General features: G+C 43.9%; 2 protein-coding genes across 4 annotated transcripts; one reads left to right on the top strand and one right to left on the bottom strand.

Annotated features, from left to right (window-relative positions):
- Positions 1 to 640: 640 nt before the first annotated feature.
- Positions 641 to 3,159, bottom strand: alkbh4 (alkB homolog 4, lysine demthylase). Its single transcript, XM_046410372.1, has 3 exons — positions 2,958 to 3,159; positions 2,154 to 2,342; positions 641 to 1,415 (listed from the first exon to the last, which is right to left on the bottom strand). Exons 1-3 carry the CDS (start codon positions 3,069 to 3,071, stop codon positions 894 to 896), a joined length of 825 nt encoding a protein of 274 aa, XP_046266328.1. The 5' UTR covers positions 3,072 to 3,159; the 3' UTR covers positions 641 to 893.
- Positions 3,160 to 3,281: 122 nt separating this feature from the next.
- Positions 3,282 to 11,384, top strand: lrwd1 (leucine-rich repeats and WD repeat domain containing 1). Of its 3 annotated transcripts, none has more exons than XM_046410333.1 (16): positions 3,282 to 3,445; positions 4,698 to 4,784; positions 5,072 to 5,306; positions 5,533 to 5,652; positions 5,775 to 5,921; positions 6,024 to 6,116; positions 6,362 to 6,730; positions 7,166 to 7,280; positions 7,422 to 7,528; positions 7,755 to 7,965; positions 8,245 to 8,317; positions 8,551 to 8,694; positions 8,841 to 8,947; positions 9,097 to 9,258; positions 9,392 to 9,501; positions 9,973 to 11,384. In XM_046410333.1, exons 2-16 carry the CDS (start codon positions 4,705 to 4,707, stop codon positions 10,123 to 10,125), a joined length of 2,226 nt encoding a protein of 741 aa, XP_046266289.1. In that variant the 5' UTR covers positions 3,282 to 3,445; positions 4,698 to 4,704; the 3' UTR covers positions 10,126 to 11,384. The 3 variants fall into 3 exon arrangements, with proteins under 3 accessions (XP_046266289.1, XP_046266288.1, XP_046266287.1); XM_046410332.1 differs by having other exon boundaries at positions 7,163 to 7,280; positions 8,844 to 8,947; XM_046410331.1 differs by having other exon boundaries at positions 7,163 to 7,280.
- The last annotated feature ends 36 nt before the right edge of the window (positions 11,385 to 11,420 follow it).

The raw sequence follows: 11,420 nt of genomic DNA, 5'->3' as shown, positions 1-11,420 counted from the left end.
AGCATTCTCAATAATAATACGGAAAACTTCAGTAGAAATGTGGTAAAATATGTTAAGTCAAATAGGTCTGTGTAGACTCTGTGATAAAACAAACAAACAAACAAACAAAAAACCCCAAACTAATTTCAATGAAAGTATTTTTTTTTCATTAAAAACTGTTCCCATTTTCCCAAGATGAACTAAATAGAACTTATTGTTTATTCAGAGGGAGATGACTGTGAAGAAGCTGCAGTGCAAAGTTAGTGCAAACAGAGAGTGCAAATATGAAGTGCAAATATAATAAAGAAGGGGCTTCGCTTTGTTCAGCTTGCAAGGCATTAATGAAACAAAATCTTGGAGCCAGCTGGTTCATCTTCGATTCACACATTTTTTGTATGTTTTGTAAACTGGCAATAATAGACTGCCAGTAGATATGAATGTGGTTCTCTGTGAGCAGCGTGAAAAGAAGTGGCAGCCAGTCGGAGATTTAAAACTCCATAAGATGAGCTGAAAAGCAGTCACTTACAGCTGAACAGCCAAAAGAAGCAGCCGAGTGTGGACACGTGGGTGTTTGTTGGGATAAAATGTGTGACAAGTCAGCTAAAGATTAAGTGCAGAGAAACATGGATGCAACTTTTACATAAAAGAGTCAAACTGTATATCAAAGAAAATGTTTTTCTTTTTTATTAAAATATATTGCAGGTGTTTTTTACATTTTATTTTCAGTGCAATTCAAGATAAAATATGTCAAAAAAGGGTATCAAGGTTGATATTTTTAAAAGGCAACATCCCTCTGTTGAGCAGTATGAACTACTTCTTCTCAGCCTTAAACATTTTAAAAGCTCAAGCCAAGTCCACGAAGTCTGGATCCCTGCCTCTGAGAGTCCAGCCTCCATCTGCATCATCTCATTAGCTTATAATGGAGTTCCCTGGAAGCTCAAAGCAATGTCCAACAGCTGAGCTCCCAGCTGTGCCTGCTGCCCTCCGGGTAGGAACTCTGCCGACAGCTCTCTGTAAGTGCTGCAAACTCTGCGCTCCTGAACATCCTCCCTGCGAATGGCGTGTTTCCATCTATGCCGTGCCTCACCATACAGCACGACTAAAGATCTGTGAGGAAGATGCACAGCTACGTGGACTTCCTCTGCTGGTCCCAGCTCTGGCAGGCCCTGTTCAAGGGACATAGTGAGCGTGGTGCTTGATAACATGTTGATGGTGACCAGCCGTTCCCCCCACAGCCAGGAGTCATCAAGGTGTGGATCGATGGCGGAGCCTCGCTGAGGATGGTAATCCAGGTTGCACTGCTCCACTGGTTGAAAGCCTGCAAGACTTGGCTCTTGCTGCATTCGGAGAACTAGTTTTTGACTCAAAGAAGGGAGTCCACTGAAGCCACTGACACGTACTTTCCTTTTCTTGAAGTTAACTTTTGGGCCAAAGTCCTGCAACAATATGAGAAAAAAATAATATTTATTTAATAATAATAATAATAATCATAAACAGTCATGGGACAGATATAAAGAACTGTGGATTGCTTTATTTCCACTAACTGTTTATTTGAAAACAGAGTGAGATTTGTGAGTGAGTCAACAAGTTACACAGTCACAATTCTTCTATGTATTTGTCTCTGGGCGTGCAGGGAGTAATGCTGATCAAATCAAACAACCCAAAGTTATGATGACCCTAAACAATAAGGATTAACCGCATACCAACAATTATCTAATCCATCTCTGTTAGAATACACAGCAGAGACATCATGCGTACTCTGCCAGTGTCAACAAGGCATCCTGGTTCACGTGATGTCCAGGAGCAGATAAGTCAAGGCACATGTGACACTTTGTCAGGTCTGTGAGTGCAGTTTCTGGAGTAAGAAAACAGATCTTAATATTGGCAAACACAGTTTAACCTAATGAAGCGGACCACAGCGTGTTTAACTGGCAGTCTACTTCAACAAGTTCTACAGGAATCACATTTGCACTTCTCTGGTGAGTAGTGACTTGGGTGCAAAATAAACTTACAGGTTAGATTATGGGCGTGACGGATTATGGGCCAGCACGACAAGTTTGTAAACCTGTATGTAATCAACACATTACTACGCGACCTTTGTCCTGAGCCCCTGTTGTCTAATGTTCTCTTATAACAGATCCTGGAACAACAACACAGTACGACTTCCTCTTAACCTGTTTCCTTCGACCAGACTGGGACTCATTCCACACATCCTGGTCCATGGTGCTTATCAGGTTCTTCTCCTCCTCCTCAGATATGAAGTTCTCCCACAGGAAGATACCGGGAAAGGGAAAGGAGGCAGCTGTGCCATCTTTACAAACAGCAAGCTTTGTCTCAGGATCGTAGAGGAAATGATGCACAATCTTCACAGACAAAAACAAAATGTTAATTTTAGGTCCACTGTACATTGATAAGACACAACATTCATGATATGGTCATTTCTGGTGATGAACCTCGACTTTACAGGATGAAATCAATGTAAAAACATTAGTCACTTCCAGCCCAGCAGGTGCACTATGAAACAGTCCAGCAGAGGAAGGTTTACAGAATGACAAACACATAAACACCCCTTCTAATCTATATACAAAACTATGAGGGTGGACACATCACATCACCGCCCTGTGGACCGTGTGCTCTGAACACGTTCAGTGTTTCATGTGCGCCTCCCAAGCACACACGGATACTTTAACTTGAGGCTGCAATGTCTCCCTATAGGAATGACATAACAATGGCAGTCGTTTAAACGAGCAAAGCTAGTAATTAACGAGAAAAGTCATTATATTGAAATAAAAAATACTGCAGTAAGGTATCGTGTTACGACGGGAAAATGACAGCGCACACGTCAGTTCAGTAACTTTCTGACTGAGGGATTAATGTCCTGTGGGGGTAGCCGTAGTCGTTTGCGAGCCGAGCTAGCAACAGCTAGCTACGTCCGTTTCTTGCTAACAAAAAACAAATTAAGATGGAGAAATATTTACTTTTAGGCCATTCGCCTCCAGCGGTCCTTTTCCTTTAACCTTCTCACATACGAGACACCGCCGAATGCCTTTACAAGCACAGGAAGTTAAGCCGTCAGTGCCGCCAGGAGCCATCGTTCTGCATCTTCTTCTTGTATTGTAGGTGGCTACCTTGTTAAACTAGATAATTAGCGCCACCTACCTAAACGTTTGGTCCTGTTCACCACATACGGTATGCATTTTATTTAGGTTTTAGAGAAGAACGTCTAACTATTTTTGTACAAGAAAACTAAAATTGTGCTATCTTTATACTTTTACTTAAGCAAATTTTGAATAGAGAAAAAGGTTGAGGGATTACAATGCAAAAAATGTTTTGCCTTGCAGGCTTAGCTCAGGGTTAAATTGTCGACATTAGGTCGTTTTAAACCACGCCCACCGGATGTACGTAGTTGTTTCCCCGGGAAAGCTCAGTTTCTTCAGAGTCGTGAGTTTACCAAGTTGCAGAAGAGGTAAGTAACTTTTTCTTCAAATATTAAACGATTAATTCATTCTAGTTTTTGGAAGATACTGGAAAATGGAAGATAAACGATCGGATGTGCATTAAAACTCAAGAACAAACTGTTTATTGTTTATGTTGTTAACTTCGAACCAAAGAGACACGAAGAAACTGCTTCCAGCGTGGTCAGCTAACCTTTTGTTGTTGTTGTTCTTATTGTTCACGCAACATTTCTTCACCCAATATATCACGATAAAAGGCATATATATATGAAGCACGTCAGTGTGTCCGAAGAGCTGGTATTGTTGTAGGAGTAAAAACTTGCAGAAACGTGCGTGTGTTGTTTTCCTGTTGTCTCTGACCATCCTCAGCAAAAAGTCCAACAGCAAAACAGAGACTCTCACTTACACCACGTAACGGACCATGAAAAGCTAAACCAACCCTTACTGTCTCCAGTGTGTGTACTTATAATTAAGAAAAGAAGACCAAGCGAAGATGCACAATGCCGACATGCGTCCTCTGGTAGTGTCCCAGCCAGGGGCGTTTGTGCCCCAGGGGGGTCCGTCCAAAGACCAAGAAAACAAACCTGAAACAAAGAGACCACGTCTAAACATCAGCACCACCACCGTCTCTAACACAGATACTGTAATGATGTCCACTAGTGTGTAATTAATAAGGTTTATTAAAATTACTTCCAGTACTTCCAGTTTCAAACGCATTGAGTTGGTGTCGATGGGGACCTCTTAAATAAATATTTTGGGGTTTAACTCGTTGAATACATTTTAATTTTTATAAAATGCCTGCAAAGCAAATTTGTCTGAAAAAATATTGTGAAACCCGCATTGTTTACATTCATGTTTGTGAGCTAGAAATCACCTTCTTCTTCTTCTTCGCTGCCTTTTTCTGGTGTTTTGTTTCATTTGTCTGTGCGTCGCTGCCTCTTGGCGGAACACGTTTCTCAGGTGTGTGCAGGTAGAGCGTGAGATATAAAACGTTAAAGGGGTTCATGCTCATAAAATCGTTTATTACAGCTTACTGAATCACTTTTTTGCTGACTTGCAGTGATTTGATTTCTCACCTTGCTGCAGAGGTGTAAAGGAGCTCTCGGGGTGTGGTCGGCACACCTTTGTATTACAGGTGCTGCAGATCACACCTCTGGGCACCCCCCACCGTAGACGCTGGGTGTGGTTAGAGTGCTTTTGATGCTTTCACTTGTGTTAATTTAATTTTTAATTTTAATTTAATAATTGTGGTTCTTTCTGCAGATCATCAATGGAGAAAATAACCGAGAAACTTTTACTGGAGAAAAGTTCTCCAAAAACCAGCAAACTGGAGCAAATCAAGATACTGGAGTAAGCAAAATTTTAATCTTTTTACAGTCACAGCTCATGACACTTTGCAGTTAGCTTTGCAGTTTCTGTCTCACTGTAGGACATTGTCTGAAACTGGAGTTCTGTAAAGACGTCTCTCAAGTCTTTTAAAAAAGGAAGAAAAACCGGAGTGCATTCATGGATTCATTTTTGTGTTATTATTGTGAATGTAGTTTGATTAAGCCAGATCAGAGGTCATTAAGTAACTACACATTTAGTTTAATTTCCTACTTTGTAGAAACACTGACTTGAAGCTTTCTGCTGTTTAGTCTGTCTAAACTGGGGCTGAAGGTCCAGGACCTGCCAGTCAGGCTGCTGTCTCGTCTCCAGTCCCTGGAGAGGTGGGATCTGTCTGGGAACAGACTGCAGGAGCTGCCCAAGAACCTGGAGCTGCCTGCTCTCCGCTACCTGGACCTCAGTGACAACCAGATGGAGGATGTCACCACTTTGGAGTCTCTGCGCAGCCTGGAAGAGCTCAAGATGGAGGACAACCTGTACATCACTGTGAGGACATGGCTAGCTGTATTTGCTAAAAGTTCACAGTATCTTCCGCAGCCTTGCTTAATTCTGCATTATATGTAAAGAGCTGGTTGTTATTTTAATTTAACATGACTGATGACACAAAGAACATCCCTGTGTTCACACCTGTTTGGGTGCGATGCCGGAGTCCTTTCATAATAAAACGACCTTAGACTTAGACTTGATTGTTAATTTTACTTTTCTTCCTCAGGTGAGTGATAATTACAAGCTGATGGTGCTGTTGCCCAACTTGAGGATTTATAACGGAAAAGATGTCAGTACTACTGCCAACCGCATGCGCTACGTCTACAGTAACAACCTGAGGACCAGGGTACGAGACCGCCTTTGGCTCACAGTGATGTTTACACTGTCTCTGTAGTGTTTGACAGTGGAATATTTCTTCTGCAAACTTCAGTCCGTTGTCAGTGCACCAACCGTCTTTGGCTGTTTTAGATAATTGCAGTTTGGCAGAAGAGCTTCCATCTCCCAGATCCCATCACGGCAGAGAAAATGTCCGCTTTGGAGACAAACTTCGTCAACGCTGCCCGTCAGCAGGTTAAATTTGGACCCAGTTCGGTCAGCGACTTCACTAAATGGAGGGTGAGTTGTTGTTGATTGTTGGAGAAATTCTGCCCCCTTCTTCCTGTTTCTTTCCGTCCTGTCAGTTTCAGTAAGCGTCTCTTTGTCTCCATTGGTTCTCAGGTGGAGATCCTGGCTAAGGAATATTTGTGCTCTTTGACACAACCAAAGGAAGAAACAGAAAGCAAAGAGTCCACCGACATTGAAGAGAACTATGTAAGGATGACCTTCTTTCACATGCTGCTGGAACCACACTTGGCTGAGTGTTGAAACCACTTCAGAAAGAAATGTGACAGCAGCAGCTTCCTCCACACTGTTGGGTCACAGTTAGATCTTTTATGTTTAAATTGCAGTAGTTGTTGGTGGTTTGGTTTGGTGGATCACAAAGGAGTTTCATGATGTTGTGTAAAGATTTGTCCTTGAGTTGCTTTGAAGCTCATGTCATTTGTTTGTGTTTTCAGGGCACCTCAACGCCCACCAAGAGGAAACAAACCGCTTCAGAAAGCATAAACCTGACGCCTCGCAAGAAACTGCGCTCAGATCTTCCAGCCTCTCCAGTCGAAGACAGTCCCCGCAAAAACAGCCTACGGCTCAGACCTCAGACGCTACCCCAGTCCAACACCGTCAGGATGAGCCCCCGCAAGACAGGTCAGCCACCCTCCACCCCCACCAGGGGACAGATGAAGGCAGAGACGCCCAAGAGGCGCTCGAATGTGCGACAAACCAAAGAGGACGGAGCTCGGATGAAAGAGAACGAAGGTGTCGGCAAAACCGAGCCGCCGAGAGACGCCGAGCAGCTAACCAGAAGGAAGAGCAGCAGCACAGCACAGGTAAGATGAACGGAGACATTCAGTCCTCCTCCCTGCGTTATCCATGACGCCACTCGGACTGTTGGACCACTCAGGCACGTGATCTGTTTTTGGAACTCCAAGAACTTAAGTAACAGTTTTCAAAAGGCTCCGTGGAGTCTGGAAAGTCTCCACAGTCTCTGCATGGCGTTAAATCTGGATCTCAACAGCTGTTGGTCAGATTCTTATGACTCTTACTGTGAATATTCCTGGTCCTGTGAGGATGATTCCCAAAGTTTTTTTAAAATAAAGGATCCAAAACTAACTCTTGAAAAAGTACCCACGTTGGGGACGCATGTTGGTCGGTCAGTTAGTTTGGGTCCAGACTGAGATATCTGAAACGCTGTTGGATCGGTTTGTGTTGACTTGATTCCCTGACATTTTCTGTAATGTCAAGTCTCTTCTCCTCTCCAGCAGCCGGTTTGTCTGAAGCCTCTCCACGTCCTCCAGTGCCACAGTAAACAGGACAGCTCGGAGGACTTCTCCACCCAGCTGTGGGCCTGCGCTTTCCAGCCGCTTCCGGATTCAAACGGTACCACTCAGTACATTTAGAAAGCAGCTCCCTCTTATTCACCAGGGCCTTTGAAATGATCTAAATGAAAGGTTTTGAACGTGTAAATAGATTTTAAAAGCCTCCTCATCGCCGTGTTCATCTGTTTCCCTGTGCGAGCAGGCGCTGGTGGAGGAAGCCGTTTGGTTGCTACCTGTGGTGGAGACTCTCTCTGCGTGATCGACTGTGAAACCGGGATGGTGATGAAGAAGTACAAAGTGCCTGGCGAGGTTTGTGTGTAAACATTGATCTGAAGGGCAGACTTCTGCATGTTTTCAGATTCATGTTGTATTTTCCAGTGTTGATTTTATTTGGCGGATGTGATAAACATGCGGCCGTGCGACCTAGACGACTTAATGCAGAGGAAGACTCATGCACAGACACAGTTAATTGTTCGTGTCATAATAAAAGCTTGAGGAGTTTGAAGTTGTCGTATCTGTTGTTCCTTCACAACAGGAGTTCTTCTCGCTGGCCTGGTCCACAGTGTTGATGTCCAGGGGAGGAAAAGCCTCAGCTCAGCACTGCAGTATCCTGGCAGCTGGGGGGAAGAGAGGGCTGGTCAAACTGATCCACCCCAGGAACAACGTGGCCTACGGGGAGTTCAGAGCCAGCCGCAAGTCGCTGTCGGTCCTCCGCTTCAACCACCACCAGGGAAACTTCCTGTTCAGTGAGTCGTCTTTTCTTCTGCCAAATAAACCGCCAGCATTACGAGTTGTGGTCAACATCCAGTGCAGTTCACAAACAAACGTCCTGGTTTAACTCAGATAAAGCTAAATGTAGTTGAAGGTAAAGCAGTTAATTTATAAACGTACACATTTTACTGTGCCGTGTATTATCATATATATCTCTGTCAGCAGTGTTTGCGAGGGTGATTTCTCCAGTAGAAATTCAATGTGTTCTGTTTGATTTTTAAAACATCACTTCAGTTTGCTTCTTCTCCTTGCAGCGGGATCATATGATAATAAGATAGTGATGTGGGACATCGGTGGGGTGGACAGCCAGTACAACTTCAAAGTCGTGTGAGTATTTCTGCCTTCATACCTCACTACACATCAGTATTACTCGAGTACGAGAAATACTTCTGTGGATTATGCCTACGTTAAACTTGTGCTCTGAAGGGACCAATAGAAAGCGTCTTCAGGTCCCTTTCAGGTGAATTTCCCCAGAAATTTTGTGTAAACAAATCTCAGCTGTGCTGTCAGAGGTTCAGACTGTGGTCCTGACCACATTCCTACCTTGTTTGTCCCTCCAGTCAGCTGCTGATGTTGGAGATCAGTGCCACCCCCCTGCACATCTGCCTCCCGCTCGCCTCCCCCAGCTCACACCTGCTGACCGCCTGCGAGGACGGCCTGCACTGCTACAGCACGCAGCTCGGCACCAGCAGCGCCACCAAGAGGTAAAAGAGATCGACTGTGCGTGCGTGTGTTTGTGTTCCAATGCCCATAAAGCGTCTGTTTGTCCGTGTGCAGATTTTCTGACGAACGAGAAGCCAGTGAGTGTAAAATCGTACACGTGGACCATCGTGTGTGTTTTTTCCCTCAGCAGGTCTAAGGAAATGGAGATAACTTTCCCCATATATAAGAAGGAAGACGAAGAACACGACTACCACACCATCGATGGCCTGAGTTTTCTTACAGATGACATAGTGGGTAAGTCAAAGTCTTATAATTGTGCCACAGAATACTGTAGTCTTATTTAATATGCCATTTTAGTCCAATATCTCATGTCCTTCGTGTTGCCTCAGTTTGCTTCTGCTTTTCCTCTTGTTTTGAACTTATGGGTCTTTATGATCCTCAAGCATCCAAGAACGTCATGCATGGTTCCATCTACCTGTGGAGCTGGAGCAGGACCAGAGCTCAGAGGCCTGACAAGAAGAACCGGGCAGTGAGTGCTGTGGTTCTGGCTGAGCTGCAGTGGGCCAACACTGATATTCCCTACCTGTCCCTGAACACCTGTCCAGGTAAGCCCAAGTCACGTCTCACTCTTCTCTTCTTCTCTAATGCTCTTCAAGCTGCATTTGAGTTTATTTTCTTAGCTTTAGTGAGTTTCACTTTAAGCCTCACTGTGGTGTTGTGTGTGTTCATTCCCTTTAGGCCAAGCCTACATAGTGTGTGGTGATGACAAAGGCAGACTATGGACATATCACGTCACCAACCTGCAGAAAAACGGCTTCCAGGCTGGGAAGCCCATACAGCCCACTGAGGTATCCATCAATCCATCTGTCGGCGTGCTGTAACTTTACGACTCTGCCAAAACAGTTTAGCAGAACATGAAGGTTTGAACTTTCCTGTCAACGGACAGCTTGTTAACAAACCTCCACGTCGGCCATAATTACTGGGAAAGAGAAAACGACAGCAAACAGAAAAACTTCTGTCCTCCATTGCAGTCAGTAAATCAAAACTGTCCAGCGATTGGGCCCAAATGAAGCCCAGTCATCCCCACTGATTGTGTGTCCTGCATGGGGAGGTTGAGGTGGTCCGTCAGCACGCGTCAGGGAATTTATTTGTTTAATGGCCGACAAGGAAGCAACAGCATTAACATAAGACGCGTAGCTTAGAAACGAGAGAACGACTCGCAGTCAGAGCGACGGCCTCACAGCGGTTTCACCTGACTGCATCCAGGTGTAGAGCCGTCCAATAAAAACCGCGCTGAAAGTTGTTCTTTGTTTTGGCAGGTGTTGGAGTGGCCGGCTCCGGTTAGGAAGGGCTTCGGCGAGGTAGAGGGCCCCTGCATCAACAGTGTGGCGATGGACCCAGAGCTCCACTTCCTGGTGGCCCTCAGTGACAAGAATATGGTGATAGTGTGGAAGAGAGACGAGTCCTCCTGAGGAGCACAAGCTGTGAGCCCACACACGTTTTAACACAAATTCTCAGGCTTCTTCGTTTGTACTGGGAAACAACCGATAAGAATTTACCAAATGTTGGTAGGTGTGAGGTTTGTACCTCCTTCATCATTTTTTGAGAACATTGACTTTTGTGTTGCTCTGTCAGATCAGGACAGAGCAACTCTTTTTTTTATTTTTATTTTATTTATTTTATTTTTACATAAAAAGTGGATGCATGTAAATCGGCCTTTCACTTGAAAGTTGCTGCTGTTGGGAAACGCAGCGTAGGCGGAAATGGAAAGCGTTGGATTGTCGCCGTGTGACACGGAATTACTTTTGCATCTTTAAAGATGCAGCACATAAAACACGATGATGTTTTGTTATTATGTGGCCACACCATAACAACTGTTTTTACGTCTGAATAATTATAGTAATGCTGTAATTGGACGCTGGTTGTTTGATCGCTCTCAGCTGTGGTTTTATTTCGGTTCTTAGCGTCATTTGTTACGGATAGGGTTTTAGTCCTGTTTGGCTTCTCAGCTGTAGTAAAAAGCTGCAGATGAATTGAGTCCAGAATGAGAACTCCAAATTAATCATATGCTATAAAATAATAAATTATATGCCAGGATTGTGTTTCTAGCTGACTGTGCTGCCCCCAAGTGGTTAAAAAAAGAACTGATGCTGTTTAATCAGTTCAGCAAATTTCCATGAAGTCAGTGGCTGTTATGTTGGGACTTATTTGGTGAATGAAGTGTTTTTTTTTTAATTTTATTTTTCAAATATGAATATTTACCACGAATGAACCTGCTCTGCTGTTTTAAAACCAGCATTTGGACCTTGCTGTTGAATGTAACTTGCTAAACGTTCTTGACATTAAGGGACTCAAACAAAACAAGACAAAACAAAAGCCTCAGCCTGGCAGCTGACTGCAGGACACCTTCCTTCCCACGGGCTGATAGTAGTTGTACTGTATCTGTGTACATCGTGTACCACAATGTGTTCATATGTTGTCAAGTTGCACATATCGTGATCAAAATAAAACAAATGACCGCAAATGTTTGTAAAGATGATTCTGAGTAGCAGAAAGCAGAAGAGCAGCACAAATATTTGAAAATGACTCCCGCGTTATAAGTTCTGTTGTGTCCGGACGTTTTCCTCCAGCGTTCTGCTTAGACAGGGTTCAGAAACTCAGAGTCACAAGTCTGTAATTCAGCGCAGCAACACAAAACTAATTATTATGTGCATTTTTTAAAATCGCTTGTCAGTCCTTGTATCAAAAACTAAGATACAGAATTCAT

Source organism: Scatophagus argus, chromosome 14 (assembly GCF_020382885.2).
Source record: "Scatophagus argus isolate fScaArg1 chromosome 14, fScaArg1.pri, whole genome shotgun sequence".
Classification (NCBI taxonomy): Eukaryota; Metazoa; Chordata; class Actinopteri; family Scatophagidae; genus Scatophagus; species Scatophagus argus.
Note: the sequence above shows the minus strand (reverse complement) of the source record. Positions and strands in the feature narration are given on the sequence as shown.